This window comes from Cebus imitator, unplaced genomic scaffold, assembly GCF_001604975.1.
Source record: "Cebus imitator isolate Cc_AM_T3 unplaced genomic scaffold, Cebus_imitator-1.0 Scaffold456, whole genome shotgun sequence".
Lineage (NCBI taxonomy): Eukaryota > Metazoa > Chordata > Mammalia > Primates > Cebidae > Cebus > Cebus imitator.
In genome coordinates, this window is record NW_016107771.1 from 1386128 (window position 1) to 1411644 (window position 25517).

General features: G+C 36.9%; 1 protein-coding gene across 17 annotated transcripts in view; it reads left to right on the forward strand.

The window, feature by feature from the left end:
- NEBL (nebulette) overlaps positions 1 to 25517 on the forward strand; it is a 490627-nt gene that overhangs the window by 265811 nt on the left and 199299 nt on the right. For 15 of the 17 annotated variants that reach the window (XR_005197308.1, XR_005197309.1, XR_005197310.1 and 12 more), the window contains exons 3-7: positions 1803 to 1907; positions 3523 to 3633; positions 10630 to 10740; positions 21734 to 21835; positions 22784 to 22885. The exons of the other annotated variants lie outside the window; for them this stretch is intronic. Coding sequence is in view for 12 of the 15 variants with exons in the window: in XM_017511901.2 (XP_017367390.1) it covers positions 1803 to 1907; positions 3523 to 3633; positions 10630 to 10740; positions 21734 to 21835; positions 22784 to 22885 (531 nt within the window). In the remaining 3 variants the exon portion in view is untranslated. The remainder of the gene's footprint in view (positions 1 to 1802; positions 1908 to 3522; positions 3634 to 10629; positions 10741 to 21733; positions 21836 to 22783; positions 22886 to 25517) is intronic. 17 annotated transcript variants of the gene reach the window in all.

A 25517-nucleotide genomic window follows, 5' to 3' on the forward strand; every position in this document is an offset into this window, starting at 1 on the left:
AATATATCTTCAATTAAAATATATAAATATATGTATCTTTTTAATAAAGACCCAAGAAAATAATGGAGTCCACAATTAAGACTGAACTATTTGCTTGCCTAACAGGAGTAAATACTTTGCCGTTATCCAATCTTCCTGTCCTGAACATTCTGCTTGTGTCAGACTTCATCAGAAGGCTGTAGCCACAAGCACATACCACTGCAGTGAAGAATGTGAATGTGATGGGGAATAGATGGTGGCAAAAGATAAAAATAATGAGTCAAACTTAAGCCTAATGACAGGCTATTTTCTCTCACACTTAATTATATAACGGAGATACTTTTTTTCTCCTTATGATCAAAATAGCCTACTATTTATCATACTGCCATTAACAGTTTAATTACTAGGGGCTGAGGAGGATGATTTGCAGGAACCTAAAATTATGGCTAATCTCTGAGAAGAAAAAAAAAGTAATTTAGTGCTCAGATAAGATAAATATGTTCTCATGTTGATTTCATGAATAAAGCAAATGTTTAATGTGGTAGGCATCTGATATCCGAAAGACACAGCAGTGAAATACGGCATTTTGAAATAACTTCACTTAATCCATATCTAGTTGTACCCCAGGTCAAGTAATGCCCCTCAAATCAGGTTTGCATATGGGAAAATCTCCATGTCCCATTAGGGTATAACGTTATTCACGTCCTCTAAGAACCAGGTAGTATATGCAATTCAACTTCACATTTGGGTTATAATTAGGGAGAATATATAATTTATCATCTGAAACAGGAACACTTTTTTCAGACTACGTATGGTCGTGGGTGGATGAACATGAGTATATTACAGAGTGATACAACTTTTAGCAAATTGCCTCCATCTTGTCAACGAGTCATAGTTTTGCCTCCCCAGTTTCCAGATTGTGCAGCAATTAGTGTGACAGTGTGATTATATTTTAGGTCCTTCTCCACATTTCCTGACTTATTTTGGGCTCAATTGTCCACCCGGGTCTCCCCTAAGCATAAAAATTCTGGCCTTTCCCTAAAGGGGAAGGGAGTGACTCATTTGACTTTTGAGTTTCAGAGAAGAGATGAACAGGCTTGGCTAAACCTCACTGGGCTTTTTCTTGCTGATCTCCAGCAAGAAGGTATTCTGGAATGATCTCCACCACATGGCAAGCTTTCTGGGCAGGTTCAGCTCTTCTCTGCACTGAGGAGGAGGAGGATGGAGAAGCCTATAGATGCTCATAAATTGGGAGGAATTAATTAGTAACAGGAAGCCCACAGTGGCCACAATTTAAGCCTCTTCCTCTAATCAAGCATGTCTAGGTAATAATGCTAATAGCGATCCCTCTTTAATTTCTGCCTCTGTTTCTTAATTGGTTGCATCTGTCATGCTGACTACTTATTTTCTACCTTGAGGTAGGCAGCTATGTTTCTGTTTGGCCAAAGGCTTAAGTGTCAAGGCTTAAAAGCAACAAAACACCAGGACACTTGTGGGAGTGAAATGGCACTTGCTTGCTGATTGCACTGGGCAAGCTGGGTAAACAGGAACCATCACCCATAGACAGCACGCCTGGTGTTGATGCTTAACTGGACCCTTGCTTATCTAGAGAACCGTCTTTCCTCACTATGTCTCATCACCTTTGCAATATGTGCTGGATATTCATTTACTTAACTTGGCTTGTTTTGAGGCCCCTTTCACATATGACTATTTACTTCAGGAAATGGACTTTATCAACTTAATCTCATTTTTAAAAAAGGTCATTGGAGTCACTGGAATTGTTTTCCCTATTCTCTTCTGATGTAAATCACTCTCTTTTTTAGATCCATTATAAAGAAGAATTTAAAAAGTCCAAGGACAAGTGTACATTTGTGACTGACACTCCTATGCTAAACCATGTAAAAAATATTGGTGCTTTTATTTCTGAGGTAAGGTATCAAAAGCTTGCAAACTGGCTTGCCTTTTTCTTTTTATGTAGATGGAAGTCTGCGCATTAGAGAGATGGAGAATAATATTTTCAAAAGCACTGCTGAATGTTAGTAATAGTTACATAATTAATTCTGTGCACTGTCATTTAGCTCATAAAAATTGATATATTTTACTATGTATGGTTAATATATTTTATTGTACATGTCTATATTTTGACTCTAAATTTTTCTTATTTATATACAATTGCTCTTGAAAAAGCATATTTTTATTCAATAAGTAGAAAGTACTGGCAAAATAGTTCACTTTAGAAGTTTCATTATTTTGTTTCCTAGTAGACATATTAGTGATAAATGATTGAATATCATTTTGGAAATAAATAAGATTTATCAGCTTTCTAAAACGTGATATCTTTGATACATTTAAATGGATTTAAACTATCTTGCAGTAGGGTAAAATTCAGTTCAACAGAGATACTTATTATGAAACCACAGACTGAGGAATATGCTATATTCATTTTCCAGCTGAAAAATTATGTATTTTTTCTGAGAGCATTTAGAACTGCCGTTTATGTTGCATTGTAAAGCATAATGTTAACGATGATGATTTCTGTGATGAGGCATTACGGTTGTCTGTGAATAGATCACTTAGATACGTTTGAAATGAAAAGGAATGAAATAGTGTTGTAAATGACTGACCTCTAGTGTTTCGTAAATTATGTTGGAAAAAGATCAACTTGATATTCTTGGGATTATTTCTGCTAATGCAAAACAATTTTGAATGAAATCAGTACATTTGCTTTCATTAAGTACCAAAATCCAAAGAATGTATAGCAGAAGGCTTGCACAGGAACTATGCTTCATAAATCAATACTCAAATCTAGCTCTGAGCAGGAAGAACATCAGGAGCTTGTCTGCAGATGATGGAAGAACACAGTTTGTTTATTTGTCTTAGCTATGTTCCGTTCTCCTGTGCAGATAAATACTTGATGTTCTCAATTATTGATTATGTTTCCTGAAGGAGTTAATTGCAGGGCAAAATATTGGAAGTGAGCAATCCATTGTGTTCCCTTGAACCTAGTTTTCCCAAGAGAAAAGAGGGGTGTTTGTCTTTAAAGTAGTGATTTAGAAGGCTTAAAGACAGTATGGATTAGAGGTGGGTAGGCACATAAACAACAAAAAAGCCCTTCTCCCTCCCCCTGGAGCAGGAGGAGGCTGAGAAGACCTGAATAAAAGAACCCTGTCCTTTGTCAAGTTCTAGACAGTAGATTCTAACGACTTGTATTTTCTGGAACAACTCGAGTTGTTTGCTCACTCATCCAACATGAAACTGTCAATATACACAAATAGATTTACTTTTAGAAATATGCTTGCATTTAAATAGAAAGACAGCCGTTATGTCGTTGCATGTCTCATTGAAAGCATTCTCTATGATAAATTGCATTTATTTCTATTTCTTCAGAATACATTTGTCAGCTCCAGTATCTAAAATTAAAATAGTCTACAGATTTTTAAATCAATGCTGTTTCTGAAGAAAATTTCTTCTTTTCTTCTTATATTGGCAGTTAAAAAAAAAACATGGAAATTTATTTATTTATTTTTCCTTTTTTTCTCCCAGGCAAAATACAAAGGCACCATTAAAGCGGACCTGTCTAATTCTCTTTATAAGCGGATGCCGGCCACAATTGACAGTGTTTTTGCAAGAGAAGTTACACAGCTCCAGAGTGAGGTGTGGTTTTTCTAAAGTGTTTCATGATTATGTAGATAAAACATATAACCGGAAAAGAGTTACTTAGCATTTTAATAAAATCTTTTCATTATGGGTGTTAAATACTAAATGATAGTTGAAAGCAGCTGATTAATGTGCTGTCCGTAGTTGCTGTTGAAATCGCAGAAAATGAAATGGACACGCAGGTTTATGTCAGTCATGTGGTACTGTTTTCTGAGTCCCATTCAACACAATTTATAGAGCAAATCTTAATCTCATTTAGACCATTTACATGGATGAAATTCTCATAGTAAATATTAAACTATTTTCTAATTTGATATATGATCCCTAACTGGAGAATATTTGAATAGCTTGTTAAAAGTCATATAAAGCGATAATGGGGCTGGGCACTCTGGCTCAGGCCTGTAATCCCAGTGCTTCAGGAGGCCAATGTGGGCAGATTGCTTGAGCTCAGGAGATCAAGATGAGCCTGGGCAACATGGCAAAAGCCAGTCTCTACCGAAAATACAAAAATTAGCCATATGGTGGCATGCAGCTGTGGTCCCAGCCACTCAGAAGACTGAGGTGGGAGGATCACTTGAGCCTGGCAAGTCAAGGCTGCAGTGAACCAAGATCATGCCACTGCACTCCAGCTGGGCAACAGAGTGAGACTCTGTCTCCAAAAAAAAAAATGTTAAATTCAGGATCACAGATCTGCTTCATCAATTAGACAAGTCGTTCCTGAATTTCCTTTTCTGTGGATTGTGTTTCACTGTTAGGATATCTCAGGCTACCAAAAAAGTCTCCATCAGGTGGAAGTCACTATTTGGTGATTGCAAGTTGCAGAGAAACTTAAGAATTGTCATCATGCAAATTCATTTTGAATCCAGAAGGATTTAGGAGTAATTTTCTCTTTGTAGCTTATCAACACATAAGGCATTCTTAATCTATTGCATTTCTTAAAACAGAATTTCTAAATGGAATGTTTCACCTCTTTCTGGTTCATCGTAATTTTGTGTTTTCTTCACAGCACAATCAAATTTTGGGGGGTTGTTTTGTTAATCTGTTCTTTACCTCTCTCAGCTACACAAGAGCGGGAACCTCATCTGTCTTGTTCCTTGCGCTGGTCTTGTGCTTGGAAGAGTTCCTGGCACATAGAGAGTGTTTAGTAAATACTGATAAAATGGATTTTTGTGTAATTCTAAAATTTTCTTTCTAAGGATATGCTTCCTTTTACATAATTTGTATTCTTCATGTCACATTTTAGGTTAATAATAATAGTAAACACATAGAAGTTGTTCTGTGCATTTCACATGTGTTTATATCATCCAATCCTCACAACAACCCAATAAGATATGCCAGTTTAAAGTTGTGGAGACTGAAGCACAGAGAGGTTAAGTCACTTGGCGAAGGTGGCACAGCCAGTAAATGGCAGCACCAACACATGAATATGGGGGACAGTCTAGCCCCAGAGTCTAGGTTTTTAACCACACACTATGCCATACTTTTTCTACCATTTCAAACCCTCTTTTTCTTATTAAGCAAGTTTACTTCTTTCCCTTGAGTCTCTCTCTCTGTCTCTCTCTCTCTTTCTGAGATGGAATCTTGCTCTGTCACCCAGGCTGGAGTGCAGTGGCTTGATGACAGCTCACTGCAACCTCTGTCTCCCAGGTTCAGGTGATTCTCCTGCTTCAACACTCCCGAGTAGCTGGCATTACTGGTGTGCACTACCACACCCAGCTAACTTTTGTATTTTTTTTTTAGTAGAGACAGAGTCTCACCATGTTGGCCAAGCTGGTCTTGATCTCCTGACCTCAGGCAATCTGCCCATGTCAGCCTCCTAAAGTGCAGGGATTATAGGGGTGAGCCACTGTGCCCCACCTTTCCCCAGAATCTTTTTGCTTTTAAGTAGAGGATACTTAGATAATTGCATTTTTAAAATTTTAGGTTCTGGGATACATGTGCAGGATGTGCAGATTTGTTACATAGGTAAATGTGTGCCATGGTGATTTGCTGTATCTGTTTAATATCAACCCATCTCTTAGGTATTAAGCCCAGCATGCATTAGCTATTTTTAAATAGTCTGAAACTACATTACTCTTGAAAAATGCTGAGCATAGTTATTCTTTGCAGAACATCTTTAAGTATTTCACTATTACAAATTTAAATGTCCGCCGTGTACCTGACTTGGCAGTAAAGGAATCTCAGTTATGCAACATGCAGCTTAAAATGTATGATGTCAAGGTTCTGCATGGGTGAATGTGACTAATATGCCCTTTCTTTTTCCTGCCAATATCTGGCCACCTAACCACCTGCTGATAATGTGGGTTACTTTAAAAAGCAGATAATTACAACCCAACACTTGATATGTGACAAGCAACAATTAAGCAATAAATAAAGAAAAGGCAAACAATCTGTTACTGCTTTTATACTTCCTTGGGAAGGTAACTCTTCAGATATTTGCATTCTCATTTCTTTGGAAGCACACAACAGCTCTCAATTTTCTGTAGCATAAATAGGTCTATAATACACAAATCCATGCAACATGGAACTTAATATGAAAAATAATCCAGGTTGTGTATTTTGGAATCTATCATTTGCTTTGTCAGGATAGGCTACCACTAACATTGTTGATATGTTATCCTATGCTAAAATAGACACCATTGGGAAATGTGCATATGCCCTTGCAATTAGCATTGTTTTCCATTGCTGTAATTAGTTGTAATTAACTGTAACTAACACTGTAATTAACTGCTGTAATTAACACTGAACCTGTTAATAAATAAAAACCTGGATTTGAATAAGGTAGCGATTTCAAAGAGTTATATAACTGTTATAACATTTCTTTAGATTTGTGTACATCAATTTTATTGTTAAAATTGTGATTCTTAGGGTTTACCTAATATCAAGAGGGGCAAGAAAATAGACCTATTTGGTAGTACCTGTGATAATTAAACAACTAAACATTTACTGTGTCCAAATAGTATCAGATTTGTGATACCCTAAATTGGAGTTTTGGATGAATTCTGAAAATGAATGACATTCTGGGTTCTAATGAAAAGTCTCTTAAACTTTTGGCAAATTATTAAAGTCAACTTGCAAACACTCTCAGATGCTTAAATTCAAACTAGAGTGATAAGGTAAAGTTAGCTAGATTAACACTTACAGAAAATGCCTGAAAGGAAAAAAATGCCATAAAAAGAGAGAGACGTAGAGTTTTTAGGAGGCCATTTGATTAGCTATTCCCTGTTAACAATTTTATAAGCACAGACCACAAAGAAAGCTTCTGAAAATGAAATGGGCCATGCCATGAGGTGGCGAGATCCTTTGTCAGGGCTGTTGCAGGCAAAGGCTAGATAATGCCTTATCATTAGAAGCAATTCAGGTGACTAGGCATTGGAAGTGCACCTTAATGAGAGTCTGTGTTTCATCTGTGGTGGTCACAGGATTCTGTTTCAGAAGTTCAGAGATGTTTATGCTATGGGAATAAAAGCACATTTACCTAATTGTATAAAATGTAAGTTATATTATTATCCTGATCGTCTTTGTAGCATCCTATGCTGTTTTTAGACACAATAAATAACCGTCAACTAGAGTTAAGGAGCCAACTAAATCATACTTTTCAGAGGCAAAGCCATTATTTTAATTTTAATATTTGACGTCCTTGGTCAGTAAGCTTTAATTTAGGGATCTATGAATTTTCTGAAAGTGAGGACAGGGAGAAGCTTCTGGGCATCTGTGAAACCCCCAATTTAAATGCCACGTTTGGCCAAGCACTGTTGCTCATGCCTGTAATTCCAGAACTTTGGGAGGTTAAGATGGGCAGATCTCTTGAGCCCAGGAGTTCAAGACCAGCCTGGGCAACATAGTGAGACTTTGTCTTTAAAATAAATAAATAAATGCCAATCCTCCCCCCTAATTTAAACATAAATATACATCTATGTACATATAAAATATAAAAATATACCATAAGATCAATAATATAAATGTATTTATTACTTATAGAAACATAAAGTGTTTATCACTTATATAAACATAAACTACCACTATAGCAAGTGCAGTCCTGTCTCCAGGTTCCTAGTACCATGGCAATCTTAGTTCTCAAAGTATGAAGGAAATAGCATTAAACTAGGGAAATGCTACACAATCATGGCAAATCCTAAGAAATCAAATTTATCAGCAAATTTATTAGCTTGACACAATTTTCCATTAGCTATTTTAAGGAAGAAAATTAATATGATAAATTAAAGTTCAGCTCCCTCCAATTTGATGTAATCTTAATTCTAAAGTGGTACTTAGTAGTGGCTATAAATGAAATGACGATTTTAATGCCGCAAGTGGAAAATTACATAGCCTTTTTAAGAAAGTGCTTTTTAAAATTGTGCTTGATGACTCATCATTTCTATGATAACCCACAAAATGATCAGCTGCATTGGTTACATTTATAAAGTCACAGATATATGAAAGAAGGTCTAAAGTACAAAATAAACCAGGCAACCATGAAAAAGGAAATAGGCATATACTAGTTCTTTTCATTTAAGAAGAAGGAGTAAATCTCATAGAAGTTTTTCCTTGGCTTTATAGACTTCGGTACCCGTTAAACTCCTCCTTCCCCTACCTCTGAGTTATAACATGGAATGTAATGGAACTGAGATAATGGACTTTCTTCACCTGAATGGAGGTTCTTAAAGGGTTTCCTGCTTGCCATAACTGGTGAAAATGTAAAGATACAGTCACCAGAGGTAGATATCTTGATGGATTATATTGATGGACAGACTGTAGCAAAATGAATTATAACTGGAACAATGTGAGGTGCTGCTTCTGAGTCCTGGTAACCAACCAAATCCATGGGATTCAAGGTAGAAACATGGCTGTGCAGGACTGAATAAGACTTAAAGGCATCAGATGACAGAAGTCTCAGCACAGCTATCAAAAGAAAAATGTTGTGATTTATGGATGTGTTAATAACGTTTGGCACATGGTAGGTAATAAGCTGTATTAAATCAAACATTTGTAATTAAGATTGATATGACTATTGTGAACACCTAAGAAAGAGATTGATAAATTGGGATCTGGGCTGAAGAGAGCATGCAGGGTGTTCAGGAGTTCAGCACTTTAATCCATACTGCAAGTCTGGAGGAACAGAAGCCACTGACGGCTGTCCTCCCACACTGGAAGTTCTGTCTCCAGCCATATGAGCTAGGCTCTTTTCATATGGCCACATAGACACAGCTATGAGGAGATAGACAGAGGTTTCAGTAAAGAAAAGGACTTTTAATCTGAGCTTTCAAAATTTAGAGACTGTGGTGCCCCAGACTGAGTTCTCTTTCAGTAGAAGTTTTTGAAAAACTAGTTGGGGGTTTAGAGAGGGGATTTAAACTTTGATAGTTATGCTGGATGACATTTTTTTTTTTTGATAATGAGATTCCATGACTTTAGTTGTAAAAATCAGACTTAGAATAATCACATTAATCCTTTAGATAGGTGTATTATCATTCTGTTTGTAAAAGCCAGTGAAGAGTTTAAACTCATGACAATGTTTGGTAAACTCATTTATCCATCTGTCCATTTATTGCATTTCTACACCATCATTCACTATGATAGGCACAGGATATTAAAAGATGTGTGAGATAGACGTGCACTCAGGAGCTTATATTGGTAAGAACGTCCTCCTTAAGTTTAATTATATATATATTCTTTCATTGAAAACTAGATCTTGTTTTGTTCTTGGGGAAAACCTGTTCTAGTTTTTTTCTTTTTTTTTTTTTGGCAGGATCTTGCTCTGTCACTCAGGCTGGAATTGCAGTGCCTCACTGCAGCCTTGACCTGCCAGGCTCAGGCAGTCCTCCTGCCTCAGCCTCCCGTGTGACTAGGACAACAGGCACACACCACCACACCTGGTTAATTTTTGAATATTTTGTAGAGATGGGGGCTTCACCCTGTCATGAGCAAGCCTCTCTCCTTGACTTCCCTAATTACAAGCATGAGCCACTGAGCCTAGCCTACTTTTTCTTAAGTTGCCATTTTTCTCATGTCAAGTAATTCCAACTCCATTTAACATCCTTTTAGTTTTAAATTTTTTGTATATTTTAAAATTAATTTGCCCTCTGTCCTTCATTTGTTATTGTTTTATTCTTATTCTTTCAGTTCTTCATTCATTTATTTATTCATTCACTGAACAAATATTTTGTGCCAGGCACTGCTCTGGGTTCTGAGGATTTAGCGAACATGACAGTTGTATTTAGTAAGGGAAGACAGATAAGTAATTGTACATAAACTAAACAAAGTAATTAAACATTATGAAGGAAATAAATAGGCTAATATCAGTGGAGACCAAGGGGATAACTTGGTTGCTGTCTTTAGGTTCTTCTTTAATTTCCAACTTTGTGGTTGAGTTTGGTTACATGTGCTTCTGAGATATCTTTCTCATGTCCCCTCTCCATCCTAGTATGGAGGAAATTCAACATGGTGGTAATGGCTGGCATGAGCCATTTCCCTAATGGAGGCCAAGACTTAATATATCTGAGACTTTTGCCTGCATGCTATGTTTTCTTCCAAAGGTTTGTGTGTTTAGTGAGGCTTATATTATCTTATAGCTGTGTCTACATAAAATCAGACCCAATCATTTGAAAAAGTTTACTTTTAACTATCCTGTAATTCTCCTCTACTTAGTTGTTTTTCCCAAGATTTAAATCTCTGACATCCATAACCCAGAAAGCTCTTTATACGGATGATTTCCTAAAACTACAACTGAGGTTTAAGCTAGATGAATAAAAGTGAAAATTTCATCTTTGGTCAAGGACATTTTGAAATAAACAACAAAGAGTTAGAATTAGGAATCTAAACAGAAGCACAAAGATGAATGCATTATAGATATTGTCTTGTTACAGAGATTTAGGCGAATGTAACTATCATTGGTGGTTTTTAAATATATAAAGTCCTAGAAAAACACTGAAATGTAGCAGGCAAGAATTTATATACCTCTAAATGGAACTAACAATAATTTGTGTTTTTCAGGTGGCCTATAAGCAGAAGCATGATGCCGCTAAAGGATTCTCAGATTATGCCCACATGAAGGAGCCCCCTGAGGTTAAACACGCCGTGGAGGTCAATAAACACCAGAGTAATGTAAGGAAGCTCATTTCTCAGAATTTTCTAGAGAGTTGTAGTTAAGTCATATCAGGGCTTATGATAAATTTTGCTGAAGTTTAAATATTACAACAGCCCTATTCAAACAGGACTTTAATATTTCTTATCAGTGAGAGATACATCTGAATTATTCTATCCACAGTCATTGACACCTTGCCAAATGCCTTTATGTTGTCAGGCACTTTCAGGCCTTGGAATTTTGCTTTGTACAAGACAAATATAGATCCTTCAGACATATTGGGTTATTAAACATTTCCGGAGCTTCCTTGACTTGATGCTGAAGCTCATGGTTTCTAAATCTAGAATCACAGAAGAACTGGAAGAAAGGGCATCAGGAATCAATGGCCCACAGAAAGATCACTCACAAACACCAGCTAGATTGCACCCACTACTGTTTCTTTTAGGATGTTTGTAGGAGCAAATGGTTCAACCTAAGACCCATGGAGAGTATGACAGCAATAGATGCCTAATGGCTGAGTTAGAAGACAAGAGGGAGGAAGTCAGTCAGCAGAAAATGTTTCTTCTTTGGTAAAAGTTACCAGGTACATCAAGGTTTGCATGCATTTACTCAATTACCACCACCATCCTGGTAGCCTAGAAGAGTAATTTTTTCCTGGAATTGCAGGGAAAGCTTTTTTATTTCCTCATCTTGACTTCTCTCCAAAAGGAATGTGTGAATTGTTGATCTGGTTCTTTATGCATTAAAATCAGTTAAGATAAACTGCCTGTCTTTTTTGGGTCAAGAAACTCCCTTTCTTGGATAAGTACTGAAGTACAGTTGTCATCTCACATAGAATCTGCTCCGCCATTTAGTCCCTTTATGGAATGGTGCTTGGCTGACCATGTGCCTCCATAGCCCCACTGTGCAGAGTGTTTTCCGCAGAATAGCAACTGTTATTTGGTATTAAATTGCAGTAAGCCAATGTTTAAGTAAAAAGTAGAACGAGGTTTTACATTTCAACCCAAATATACAAACATATGCCAATACCTGAGCACTTTTCTAAGATGCTTTAAGATTGCTAGGAGATGAAGAAGCTACATGTCTGTGGTTATTTTACGTGCTATTTTAAGGGGTGCTTTACAAGAACTGTTTGCTTACAGAATGACTGCAATAATCATAATAACTACCAGCTACTGAGCACAGCCATGCACCAGGAACTATGTCAAAACTTTGATCATTTCTGATTCTCATGAAAACCCTGTACTGATTCCTATTTTGTAGATGAGGAAAATGAGACTAAGAAATCAAAGTCGTGAGTCTGCTCTTTCTGTTCCACCTTGCTGCCTCCACCTTAAAGGTCACTGGCAATTAGTCAAGGTTTTAAATGCAGTTTTTAAAAATGGGGAGCAAAATATGTTATCTTCGGATTGCAAATGCATTGCAGGAAAGAATAACTGAGAAACCCTGAATTTCCAGTATTTATATAACTCTGAAGAGACTTTAAATTCACACAAAAGGCTATGGGTTAGAAGGTGGTCTGGTGGTCTGGGGTGAGGGCTGGTGTTGCAGATCCCCACGAGGCTCTTTCCAACTCTATAATTCAATGAAATTCAAATACGGAAGTTCCTTATCATAGAACTGGGCTTATTATTTTAACTCTGCCTTTTCTTCTAAAAGGTCTTTGATTGAGGGATTGAGGGAATAGAGTATAAAGCCCCTTTCTCCTTCATTCAATACTGTGTACTTATGGGAGAAAGCTGTGTTTACTTACACTCCTCTGCCGACTCGCCTCAACCTTTGCATGCAAAGTTTGTACATATAATAGGATTTAGAAAGTGTTTAAGACTATTTACTCAGATTTAAAGTGAGAATGATATTTGTATTCTACCTGTGAAGTAGTTGATATTCCTCTGGAGTCAAGCCACTTTGAATAATACATTTGTTGTCCCTACAATATGAAATTTAAACACAAGGAAAACTAGTAAGTACATCTCCTGGTTCAGTGGGTGGATCTGTGGAATCTTAACAAAAGACATTCTCCTATAAATCTGTCTCTGTAAAAGTTCAGCCCAATGAAACTCATTGCAGACAATTTACTAGTAGAATTATCGTTTCATAATGTGGACTGTCACTTTGCACTATGGCTATAAATGACTTCATTTAATTTAAAATAAAAGCGTGTCATCATATGTGGATCTGATTCACCTAAAAACCATGGAAGTCAACATCTTTGCCTTTTTTATGTTTCCACTAAAATCAAGTCAGACTTTTAATATCTTTTAGAGAACCAAGTTTTATCTGTCTTGCCCCTTTAGAAATGTGAGTAAGTAGAAGAAAGTGAGGGAGAGGACTCAGGTGACTGTCCGGATAAATTCCCACCTCTGAGTCATGGAGTTCCCAGGGGAAAAGTGTCCTGGAGGCAGTAGTCTTTTATGCCACCCCACAATTAAATGATCTCCAAACAGTAAAAGAAATATATTTCTTAGAATATCCCTCACTGTAATGAAGTGGCATCACTGTCTGGGGTTATACCTGAGTTTCATTGTCTTATGGCAAGAAAAGAACACGAACACACACAAGGAGTGAGTTTAGGAGTGGAGATTTACTAGGCAAAAGAAAGAGAAAGGAGAATGGCTGTCTTGCGAGGGAGAGGTATACCCAAATAGGACTTGTGCCTTGTGGCAGAGTGCACCGGATTTTGTAGACAGGCTTGAGGATCAGGTGTCTGATTTACATAGGGCCCACAGATTGGTTGGACCAGGTATGACGTTTACATAGCCTGCAGGGAAGCTGGTTGCCCCACCCTAATCATGTTATGCAAATGGAGCATTTGCCTGGAGGTTTCCATGTTGTCTGCTCCCTACTGTATGCATGGTTGGAAAGAAAAAGGGAAGATGGAGCCACTATTTTGAACATGGCTACTCCCAGGTAGCCTTTTCCTATTGGCACAACTGCCAACATTGACGCGTGCGAGCTTCCAGCTCACTTGTTTATGTCTGCAGCTCGATTTTACAGGCTGCTTTTTGTTAGGAAAGAAAATGACTTTGGGGCTGCTTTTCATTGAAAGGAAAATCTTACCAAGGACTTCTTTACCCTCACTATCTGCCTAAATTGTTTCTTCTTAACTCCTGTATCAGTAGCATATACTAGAAAAGGAATTTGGAGTCAGACCTTGGCTAAAATGCTTCTTGGCCACGCGTTGCTTGGATGACCCTTCAGAAGATACTTAATATCTCTACGTTTCAATTTTCTCATCTGTAAAATGGGACAACAATATCTACCTCAGCAGATTCTCCCAAGTTATTAAATGAAACAATACACATAAAGGGCTTCACAGCAGAGCCTCCACCTTAAAGGTCACTGGCAGGCATTATTCTATTTGGTCCTCCTTCAGTTTTTAAAGGGTGATTTGGGAGCTTAGGGTGATATCATAGTTAATTTGAAACAATTAAAGGAAGTTCAATTTATAAAAGGCCAAATCAACATGAAATTTATATTAGGAAATGTTTAGGTCAAAAGGACATATCCCAAAGGTTCCTGAACCTATCTTAGTAATAGTATAATCAGAAAATGATTAAAAACAGCCAACTGAAGTCTTTTTGTATCTTAAGGGACATACCCCTGCCAAATTTTTCTAATGTAATTAGAGAAATTGGAGATACTCTATCCTGTGACTTTCCCCTAAAGATGGGCTTATAATGAAAATCCTGGTTATATTATTAATTCTCATTAATCTTATCTGAGACATGAAGTCCAATAGTTCTGAAATAAGTCAAACATATTTGAAACTCTATTTTAAGTTTTGTATCTATACAAAACTTAAGTGATCTATACAGACTTGTGATGAAATTGGAGTGGTAAACTTTTCCAAAACACCATATTGGTAATCGATTCAATGTGTATTAGAAAGAAGTATTCAGTGTGGGAAATAAAAGACTTAATGTTCTTTTCAAGAATGATATATGTACTTTCTTAAAATTATTAAAGACTTATCAGTAGACAATTTCTATTCTATCAGGAAGTGAAAAAGAGTAAAGATAAATCAGTAAAATGATGCTCGAGAAACAACTGTGGCTCTATGTGGTTCCCCAGTGAGACTTAACAATAATGGTGCTTTAGTATTTAGCATTAAAATTAGATATATTAGTATTTTATTTACCTCTAAGACAGAATAGTTAGTAATACTTATTGTGCCTTCTGTACAAGATTGTGGTGGTGATAAAATTAATCACGAATACGACAACTCTTACCAACTATAGAATGATTTAGAAGCAGTGACAGCAATCTTTTTTTTTTATTCTTCTCTTTTCTTTTTATTATTGTTTCTTCCCCTTTCCTAATTTTCCTTTCTAGCTCTCTCTGCTTTTTAACTATTAGAAAACTTTTTTTTTTATTGCATTTTAGGTTTTGGGGTACATGCGAAGAACATGCAAGATGGTCGCATAGGTACACACATGGCAGCGTGATTTGCTGCCTTCCTCCCCATCACCTATATCTGGCATTTCTCCCCATGCTATCTCTGCCCAACTCCCCACCCCCCGCTGTCTCTCCCCTATTTCCGCCCGACAGACCCCAGTGTGTGATGCTCCCCTCCCTCGGTCCATGTGTTCTCATTGTTCAACACCCGCCTATGTGTGAGAACAGGCGGTGTTTGATTTTCTGTTCTTGTGAGTGACAGCAATCTTAAATGACAAACCATTCTGGCCATAATTCCTTATTTTACTCCTTCTTTTGGAAGACTGAAAACTTTTTCTCTCTTGTGAATAGTATCAGAACCTACGTTTACTTATATTTAAAAGGCTTGTATTCTCTTACAGAAAGATAATATTTACAATTTAATTATTTAGTAGGATTTTACATACAACATGCCCAAAGATAAGCATCACTTGAGATGGAATTAGCAGTCCACATGCCTATTTGATGATGCCTGGAGGGCTTCTGCAATGTAAGAGTTTATGCTAAAGACAAAGGTTTTCTCGAGATGGATTGACCCGCTGCTTAAAGATTATTACTATATACTTGTTACATGACTTGCCCCTGTTCCACAAACTTAAAAGGTTATATATCCTGTCTAGTGTCTTGCACCAAGAATCAGTTTAACCTTCCACAGAGTAGCAAAGGGTTCTGGGTCAGCTGGGTTTGTTTTCTTTAAGGTGTGCCTGCTCGTGCAGCCCTTGGTCCCCATGCGCAGCTGGCTGTCTGGCTGTCACTCCTGCAAGGCTGCCATTTCTGAGCTGTCTCAATCTTCTCATCTCCAGGTACTTGACTTTCACTTCAAGGAGAGTCTGTGGTGCTTTTGCTTTTCTCTGGTTTATTAACTCCTACCAAGGAGTCTCAAGTCACTGTTGCCTGAGTATAAAAAGCTTGCTGGTAGGCCACTGTGAATCCTCCGACTGCACACTTGTCTTCCCAACACTGCAGAATAAAGGTGTCTATTTCACTTCGACTTTCAAAATCTCATATGCGTTTCTCTTATTGGCCATGTCTAACCCAGAGCTATTTAAGGAAAGGAATTCTGGAGGATGTAGTTCCAACCTTAGAAAGGAGTGTTGATGCAGCCCAGTTGAGTCAAGACACATCAGGGATGGAGTAGGGATTTAATTAATTGATGCGGAAAAGGATTGCCTGACACCTTGGACACTCTGCATGAGTGTAGGGAACACGTGAAAGACATGGCTCTTAAGAAACAGAAGGATTATAAGGAGAGAACAAGCTGAGATTAAAAGACAAGAAAATAAGATAAAAATATGAGCTTATGGTGAAAATATGGTGAGACAGGAAAGAAATTCAGAGAGATTTTGTTAGAATTCAAATCTTCATTGGAAACAACAAAGAACAGATTTGGCACTGTAGCAAAATATGAGGCCGAGCGCAGTGGCTCACACCTGTAATCCCAGTATTTGTGGAGGCCAAGGTGGGTAGATCAGGAGTTTGTGACCAGCCTGGCCAACATGGTAAACCTCGTCTCTAATAAAATTACAAAAACTAGCTGGGTGTGATGGCAAGCACCTGTAATCCCAGCTACACAGGAGGCTGAGGCAGGAGTATTGCTTGAACTGGGAGGCGGAGGTTGCAGTGAGCCAAGATTGTGCTGTTGTACTTCAGCCTGGGCTACAGAGCAAGACCCCATGTCCAAAAATGAAAAAGAAAAAAAAAAGTGAAATGGAGTCTGCGTTAGAACTCTCTAGATTTAGTGATGCAAATCTATCTCAAGTTAGTGCAAGTGAAACATGAAATTTTATTGTGTATGTAATTGGCAAATCCAGGCTATCTTCAGGCATAAGTGGACTAGAGGCTTCACAGTGTTACCAGGCCTCTTCCTCTCTCCGCATCTCTGGGCCCTGGGCTGTTTATAATACTTTCAGACAGGTGCTTTCTATGTGGGTTCAAGTGACAGCTGGCGTTTCCAAACTTTAATCATCCTCATAGCGGCTGATCTCGGAGAAAAGAAGAGCAGCTCTTTCTCCTCCAGCCTCAGATCATTCAAATAACTCTGGCCTTGCTTGGGTTACTTGTCTGTCCAAGTTCATTAATCATGGTTTCCAAATGGTTGAGGTATCTGACTGGACAGCCTAAGTCAACAGGACGGCAGGCTGAATTTGAGAGCCCCACCAATCACATGGAGTGATGGGGGAGCCATTTCCAAATGGAAAAAAAAAAAAAAAAAAAAAACTAGACCGACAAAAAAATTTAACGCATGTCCACCACAAAGGGATTAGATAGGAGAATGACTTGGATACATGGGAAAGAATAAAGAAATAAATTCAGTGAAAAGAAGCCAAGAGGAAGAGATTAGCATATAAGGTAATAATTCTAAGTGTTTCTATGGAAGAAACAAGAATCGCTATTTTCAGATAAGACTCTATACTGTTATACACTATTAAAAGGAAAAAGTGGTTCATCGTGGGTACAAGATAAATGTATAAAATAGTAATCATATGATAATTTCTTGCCCAGTGCCAGACATATATGATAAAATGATGAAACTTCATTGAAAATTATAGTAAAAGATTTAAAGAAATGGAGGAATATACCACCTTCTCCTAGGGAAAGACTGACATTTTGTTGAGATACCATTTTTCTTTAAGGCATTTTATCGAATTGGTGCAATGCTCATTAAAATTATAGTATTTCATTTGTGGAATTTACTAAAATTATTCTAATGAAAATAAATGAAATAGATGAGTAGTAAGAAAATGAAAATTTAACATATTATGATCGCTTGAAAAATTTCATACAGTCACATATTGGAAAAATGTATGAGTGAGGCAGCGAATGTTAAGTCCTTAACGTGGTACATAATTGTCTAAAATGGAGACTATTTTTATTTTATTTTCCTCCCCTCCTCTTCCCTTCTTCCTTCTTCTTTAATCTTTCTTTTTCCTCATTTTTTCCTCCTCTCTTCTCCTCCTGTTCTTCCTTCTCCTTGTTTGTTCTCTGCTATGCTCTGAGGACGGAGTAGAGAGTAAGACATTAAGGAAAATAATGTAAAATCAATTACTGACCCTCAAGTGCACATCTCTCCTGAGCTGATAATTTCATCTTAACAAAATTTGTAGAGCACCACATTGTCATGAGAAGACTGAAGAGTGAAAGCCATATGGTTAGCATCTAGGGTTTGAATTTATTAAGGAATGGAAGAAAACATACACGTATATACACACTTTGACCTCCCAGCCTCTCTTCTGCTGTGTTACTTTTTTTATTCTTCCTGAGTTCTGATGGACGGTGAGCTGGGGTAAATACGTATTGAGAAATGTCAGATGAGCTTCCCTCAAACCTGGTGTTACAGGAAATCGGTCCTGAGCCAGATCCCAGGAATCGGTTCTTGGATTTCATGCAAGAAAGAATTCAGGGCAAGTCCATAGAGTAAAGTGAAAGCAAGTTTGCTAGGAAAGTAAAGGAGTAAAAGAACGGCTACTCCACAGAGCAGCCCTGAAGGCTGCTGGTTGCCCACTGTTATGGTTATTTCTTCATTATATGCTAAACAAGGGGTGGGTTATTCATGCCTCCCCTTTTTAGACCGGATAGGGTAAAGGCCTGATAGGGTAAATGCCATGGCATTTGTAAACTGTCATGGAGCTGGTGGGAGTGCAGCAGTGAGGACGACCCAGAGGTCACTCTCCTCGCCATCTTGGTTTTGGTGGATTTTGGACAGCTTCTTAACTGCAAGATGTTTTATCAGCAAGGTCTTTGTGACCTGTATCTTTTGCCAATGTCCTATCTCATCCTGTGACTTAAAATGCCTTAACCATCTGGGAATGCAGCCCACTAGGTTTCAGCCTCATTTTACCGATTCCCTACTCAAGATGGAGTTGGTCTGGTTCAGTGCCTCTGACACTAGCAATGGGTTAGGTATAGGACAATGAGGCCTCTGTGCAGGAAGCCGTGTTGCCATTCCAGGTATATTCAGACACCCTTGCAGAAGGCGACATCAGGAGTGTGCCACTCTTGAATGTCCCCCAACATAAATGCCCTTTCCTATGGAATATTCCCAAGAAGTGATATTCTGGAAGATCTGACAAGTGATGAGGCATGGAAGCTTTCTTCTGTGTGGCTCGGTGGTGTCCTCTTGTTTGAATTTGCAGTTCATGTCAATCTTAATATTTGTTTTGAGTCACATATGCCAGTCTCTAATTTGCAATTTACATGGATGATGGGGCCCTATTCAAAGTCCTGCTCCTGCCGCCTTTGTGCCTTTCACCTCTCTTCATGCAGTCATTAGGCTGAACAGCATATAATTAGGTAACCCATGTAAAGCTTAGATTTCTGAAAGGTTGTGGTTCTTTTAAAAAAGTAAGGGTTTCCATTTTTATTCTCATTCTTTTCTAAACAAAAAGACATTTCCCCCCTGTGGTTTTCATTTGAATGCAGTAACTTAGAAACAGTTAGTCTTGTAGGTGGGTAACAATTTGGGTTTGTTTTCACCTGAGAGCTGGTTTTTGTTTACACAGCTTGTATTTAACTCAGCATAGGATGAGATTGATTTACCAACATTTGTGGATGAGTGTGTTGCTTTTGGAAGCCAATGGAATTGGCCTGTTTAAAAAATCGCTAAAGATTTAAAATCCACCCAACAAAATAAGTCAGATTCCAGCTTATTTTTATGTTTCTTTTACTACCTGTATGCATAAAACCTACCTGAAATGACTTGTTAACGTAAAACTTCTGAAAATATAAATATGGAAGAAAACAGATGTTCCTTTTAAAATTATACTAATTGTGTTTCAGCTGTGTTCACTTGTCAGACAGATTCATGATTATAAATGTAGTTTAAAAAATAGTCTTGGTGGTGAAGCAAATGTAAGCTCATAAAAGAGTAAATAGAAGTGTATATAAATATTTCATTGAAATAAAATAACACAATGCATAGAGAACCTGTTGAAGTATTAATGCATTGTCACTTCTTACAGTTGATCTTATTTTTAAATAGAGTAAGAAAGGGTGAACTTTTTAATTCTTCTAGGTTGAAAGGAAACTAACAAGATACATTAATATTACCCAGAATACTGGTTTGTAGCAGTCAACTAGGGAATTCATTAAAATCAGATTTTTGGGGCCATCTATCAAAATTCTGTTACAGAGGATTGTGGACCTCAGGAATCTAAATCTTAAATAAGTACCCCTAAATGATGCTATTGCAGAAAAGTTGCAGGTGGCATTAGAAATATTTGTACACAATGTAATTAACTGTGCATTTTGTACAGATGTCCAGTGATACATTTTTGTGATCTAACTTCCTATGCTCTGAAAAAATGAAGGTGGGTTTTAAGAATGTCCGTGACTGTACACTTTGCATTGTGACCTTAATAGAATATATTTTAATTGCCAGCTAGTCCCTGGGGATATTGTGAAAAGAACCACATCTGGCAAATATTGCTTCAGCTCAAGACAAATCTCAAGAAATAGAGAAATGGGCTCACCAGTGAAACATGGACCATCAGATGTTATGCCAATTCAATTGTTGTCTCTCTTTCCGTTTGTCAGTCAAGTTAATCTAAATGATGAATGTGATTTTAACTACATTTGGCAAAATTTATGTGTTTTTAAATCTCTACTTACTGGACTTTGGCTTTGTGTCTAACACACATTGAGAAGACTGTTCCTCAGTGTAATTGTTTTTATTTTGGGAGGCTCAAGGTATTGCAATGATATTTATTGGGTGATAAGGCTATCAGTACCTTAGATCTCCTAGGCAAGGGCCTTTGAAGAGAACAGCATTTGAAGGGAGAGAAGAGTGTAGCTGAAACGGGAAATGCTAGAGAGCTACAGAGCTTCCCCACCCACCATCCGCAAGGAAGTAATTTGTAATATTCTTGTGCTTGGGCTTATTTTGCCTCTAGTGGGGCTTGAGACTTTGTGATGGGCGGGTCGAAGTTCTTGATGAGGATATTCTGCTTATGAATATAAATGTACACACAGATACAAAGACATGCTCATAAAGTGGTAAATAGAAAAACTCTTTCAGATTAGTTTTGTGTCCTGATTTTAGTCTTATTTTTTAGGTAGCATAAATTCAAGTTTTTTTTTTTTTTTTTTTTTTTTTTGAGACGAAGTTCCACTCTGTTGCCCAGGCTGGAGTGCAGTGGTGCTATCTCGGTTCATTGCAACCACCTCTGCCTCCTGGGTTCAAGCAATTCTCCTGCCTCAGCCTCCTGAGTAGCTAGGATTATAGGTGCCTACCACCATGCCCAGATAATTTTTGTATTTTTAGTAGATATGGGTTTTTGCCATATTGGCCAGGCTGGTCTCGAACTCCTGACCTCAGGTGATCTGCCCACTGCAGGCTCCCAAAGTGCTGGGATTACAGATGTGAGCCACCGCCTGGCCCAAATATGATAATATCAGTGAGACATAGGTATAGTATAAAGAATTAATATACCTATACAAATAGATGCACAAAAACAACCTAAGGTCAGTAGGTTCTCTCAGCTATTATGATGAGAATAAACAATTTTGTGAACACTAAGGCTAGTAGCTATGTGAAATTACTAATGTATTTATTTTTTAACCAAAACTGTCTCTGATCAGATTTCTTACAGGAAAGACGTTCAAGACACCCACACGTACAATGCAGAGCTCGACCGACCAGACATCAAGATGGCAACTCAGATCTCTAAGATAATAAGCAATGTAATTTCTCTTTCTTAACCTTGAACAGAAATAATTTCTTACTTTTTGTAGGCGGCAAAGCATAGCTTCAGTGGTTGGATGGTTAATTTAATTAGCTAATAACTAATCACTGTAAAAGAGTAAATCTCAAATTATTCATTTGATTATGCTAATTATTTGGGTATGTGCCGAAACAGGCCAAGCTCAAATTGGCTGTGGCTAGTGTAATCATACTTGCAGAGAAATAAATACTATTTAGCTATAAGTTGACATTCCGATCTCTCAGCCCGAAAGGCAAGGTTATCAGTCATGTGGTTTCATATAATCTCTCCCTTCACCCTGCTCCAAAGATTTTTTTTGGCCTTGTTTCCATATTGCTGCTGTTAATAGTGTAGGTTCTCTTTCGCCAACACTTACCTTTGCCTACTTCCCACATGGGATAACTGTTTCTTATCTTCTCTAAGGTGCCCACTTTAGTTAATACCGCTTTACTTAAACATACTGAAAACCCTGGTTAAAAATGAAAATTTAACTTGAACGAAAAATTTTAATAACATGGACTAAAAATCAGTCATTACCGTATTCAACTGTGTGTCAGTCAAATACAGCCAGAACAGTTCCCGAGAATAAATGAAACGATAAGAGCTGCCTATATGGAGAGTACTGGATCTCAGCTCCCCAGAAAATTTCCCTAATATCTTATTTTAGTATTTACATAATTCCAAAGATGAGGATGAATACTTACCCTCATAATTAGTAATTATTTTACTGCAAAAAGCCGAGCTTATGTAAGCATGGGATAAAATCAATGACTGCTTTAGCAGTCAACATTTTAGTGTTTGATATGTTGTAAAGAATATTTTTTAATGGAATGAGGTCTATTATATTTTATTTTGGCTAATGTCAATGTACGGTAATTCATCATTGGAGGGTAGAAATATTTAACATTGTCGTATTTATTCATTTTAGGCAGAATACAAGAAAGGACAAGGAATGATGAATAAAGAGCCTGCTGTAATTGGAAGACCAGATTTTGAACATGCCGTAGAAGCTTCTAAACTTTCTAGTCAAGTAAGGCTCTCGTGATGATTCCACAATGACTTTATTCAGAGATTTTGTTTCTAGCAGCACAGGAAAATATTTTATTTTAGATAATATCTTTAATTGCAAGGATAAACAGAGATAATGTTTCTGAACCTATTTCAGATGTGCTTGCAATAATTATGAATTTCAGTAAGCGAAAAAATTATGCCTGATTTTAAGCATAAAACAAAGTTTTCTTTTCTCCAGGCATAAATCTGAACATTTTTCAATGAGTTTAGCCATGTGGTCACATTTCCCTGGATTTCCAGAAGTCATCAATACTAAATAATTGTGTTTTAATCTGCGCGCACACACACGCACACACACACACACACACACACACACACACACACACACACAGAGTTAACATAGTGATAAAAATATTAATGTTTCCCAATTTTCAAATGCTTTTGTTTAGTCTCAAAATTTAAAAGGGGAGATGAAAATGAAGAAAACTTTGAAATCTTGTTGAAGAACATAAAATAAGATCTGAAAAAGTATAAAGGCATTTTATGGTTTTGGCCGAAAGTCTCAATAGATAAAAGTGTCAGTTCTTTCAGAACTATCATATAAATGTCATGCCACTTCTATTAGAATCCAACAGGTTTTTTAAAAAAATTATGGATAAAATGATCTTAAAGATTGTGTGGAAAGAACATACCAGTGAATAGCCTTTAAAAGTATGAAAATGAAGACCAGTGAAGCGGAACTGAAGTTATGAGCTACTATAAGTTAATAGAAAACCACTGAAATTAAATCAATATGGGATCGGTGTAGGGAGAGATTAAATAATCAGTAGGATAGAATAGGGAGTCCTGAAATGGATTCCAGTATGTATAAGAATGTAATGTATTATAAAAGTGTTGATTCAAGTCAGTGGAGAGAAGTTGGATCAGCTAATAAATGGTGCTGACATAACGCGCCTTCCATCATGGGAAGAGCAAAATTGGACCCAAATCTTGAACCATATATAAAAATGAATTCCAGGTGGATTAAAAATGTAAATGCAAACAATAAAATAATTTAAAAATTTTAAAAGAAAATCCAGGAGACTCGATATACCACATAGGGATAACAAAGTTGTTCTTAAGGCCAGAAATCCAGAAGCTATTAAAGGTAGGCATATTGACTATATAAAAATGAAAAACTTTCTTAATGAAAAAGGTAATATTTGCAGAGTCAACAATAATGTTAACAAACAGTATTTTTCACACATTTTTAGTAGTTTTGACTTTGAAAATACTCATTTCTCAAGTTGCAGAAGTCTTACTTGAATTACATTTCAAAGTGGAGAGTTGTAAATGATGAAAAGTATAAAATCTGATTGAAGAACATAAAACAAATCTCAAACGAATGAAAAGACATACTATTCTGCTGGTGAAAGAGCCTTGATACTAAATATCATGAAAATGTTTATTTCAAAGTTAATGTTAAAAACTTTGTACAATTCCAATTAGAATCCAAAAAAGGGTTTAAAAAATTTAAATGAACTGAAAAACTTGAATAAATTAAATAATTCACAGTTTATACAGAGAAGGATGTATCTGAGAATAGTTTTTTAAAATATAAAAAAAGAGCAGTGGTCTTCAGATATTTGGAAAAGTACTTGTAATGCGTTTGATGAGAACATTTTAATATTTTAAATATAAAATATAATATGCGATATCTGTAATATATAAAAGTTCTTTAAAAGGAATTTATTTTTATATATAGTTCAAGATTTGGGTCCAATTTTGTTTTACCATGAATGGAAAAGATTAACAGCCTAGTAGAAGAAGGGTAAGTGAAATGAATAGATAATTCACAGAAGAGCAAACATAAATGGCCAATCAACAGGTGAAAAGATGCTCAAATTTATTAGTAGAAAGAGAAATACCAACAAGTGAAAGCAAAATGTATTGTACACCCACTTACACCCATCAAATGCTGTGTCGTGTTAGTGTGGAGGAGAAAGACATGTCATTAGAAAGTTCATGTGTAGGAGGTACATTTTAGCTAATTTGTATTTAAAGGGAGAAGTAAGCTCTGCTCAACGGGAAAGCCCCAAATAGAGGTTGGAAATGAACATACCAGGGGACAGAAATCTGATGGCAGAGGCTCTGAACAAGAGGATATAGTTGTGCACATAACCTGGAATTTGGGAGGAGCTTAGATACTGTGTAATGATGGATAGGCCAATGTGTATTAACTTCAACTATAAGCCGTTGCTTAGAGAACAGAGTAGGAATAATGTGTTTATATATACAATTTTCCCCATTTAAAAAATCATGATAAAATATATATAACATAAAATTTACTATCGGAACCATGTTTAAGTGTGCAGTTCAGTGGCGTTAAATGCATTTATAATGTGCTACCCTCACCACCATCCATCTCCAGGACTCTTTTCATCCTGTAAAAGTGAAACTCTATACCCTTTAAATAATAACAGCCCATCGCCCCCTTCCCGGAATAATGTGTGCTATGAAAAAATAATGATAAAAAGAAAAAGTGATTTCAGAACACAATCATGGGAAGCATTTTAGGGTTGAATTCCAAAAAGTAAACATCAGAACTACTTTTTGCCATGTTAACTGTAGTCTCTCAGGGAAGGAAGAAGTCATCACTGAAGATTTTGAGC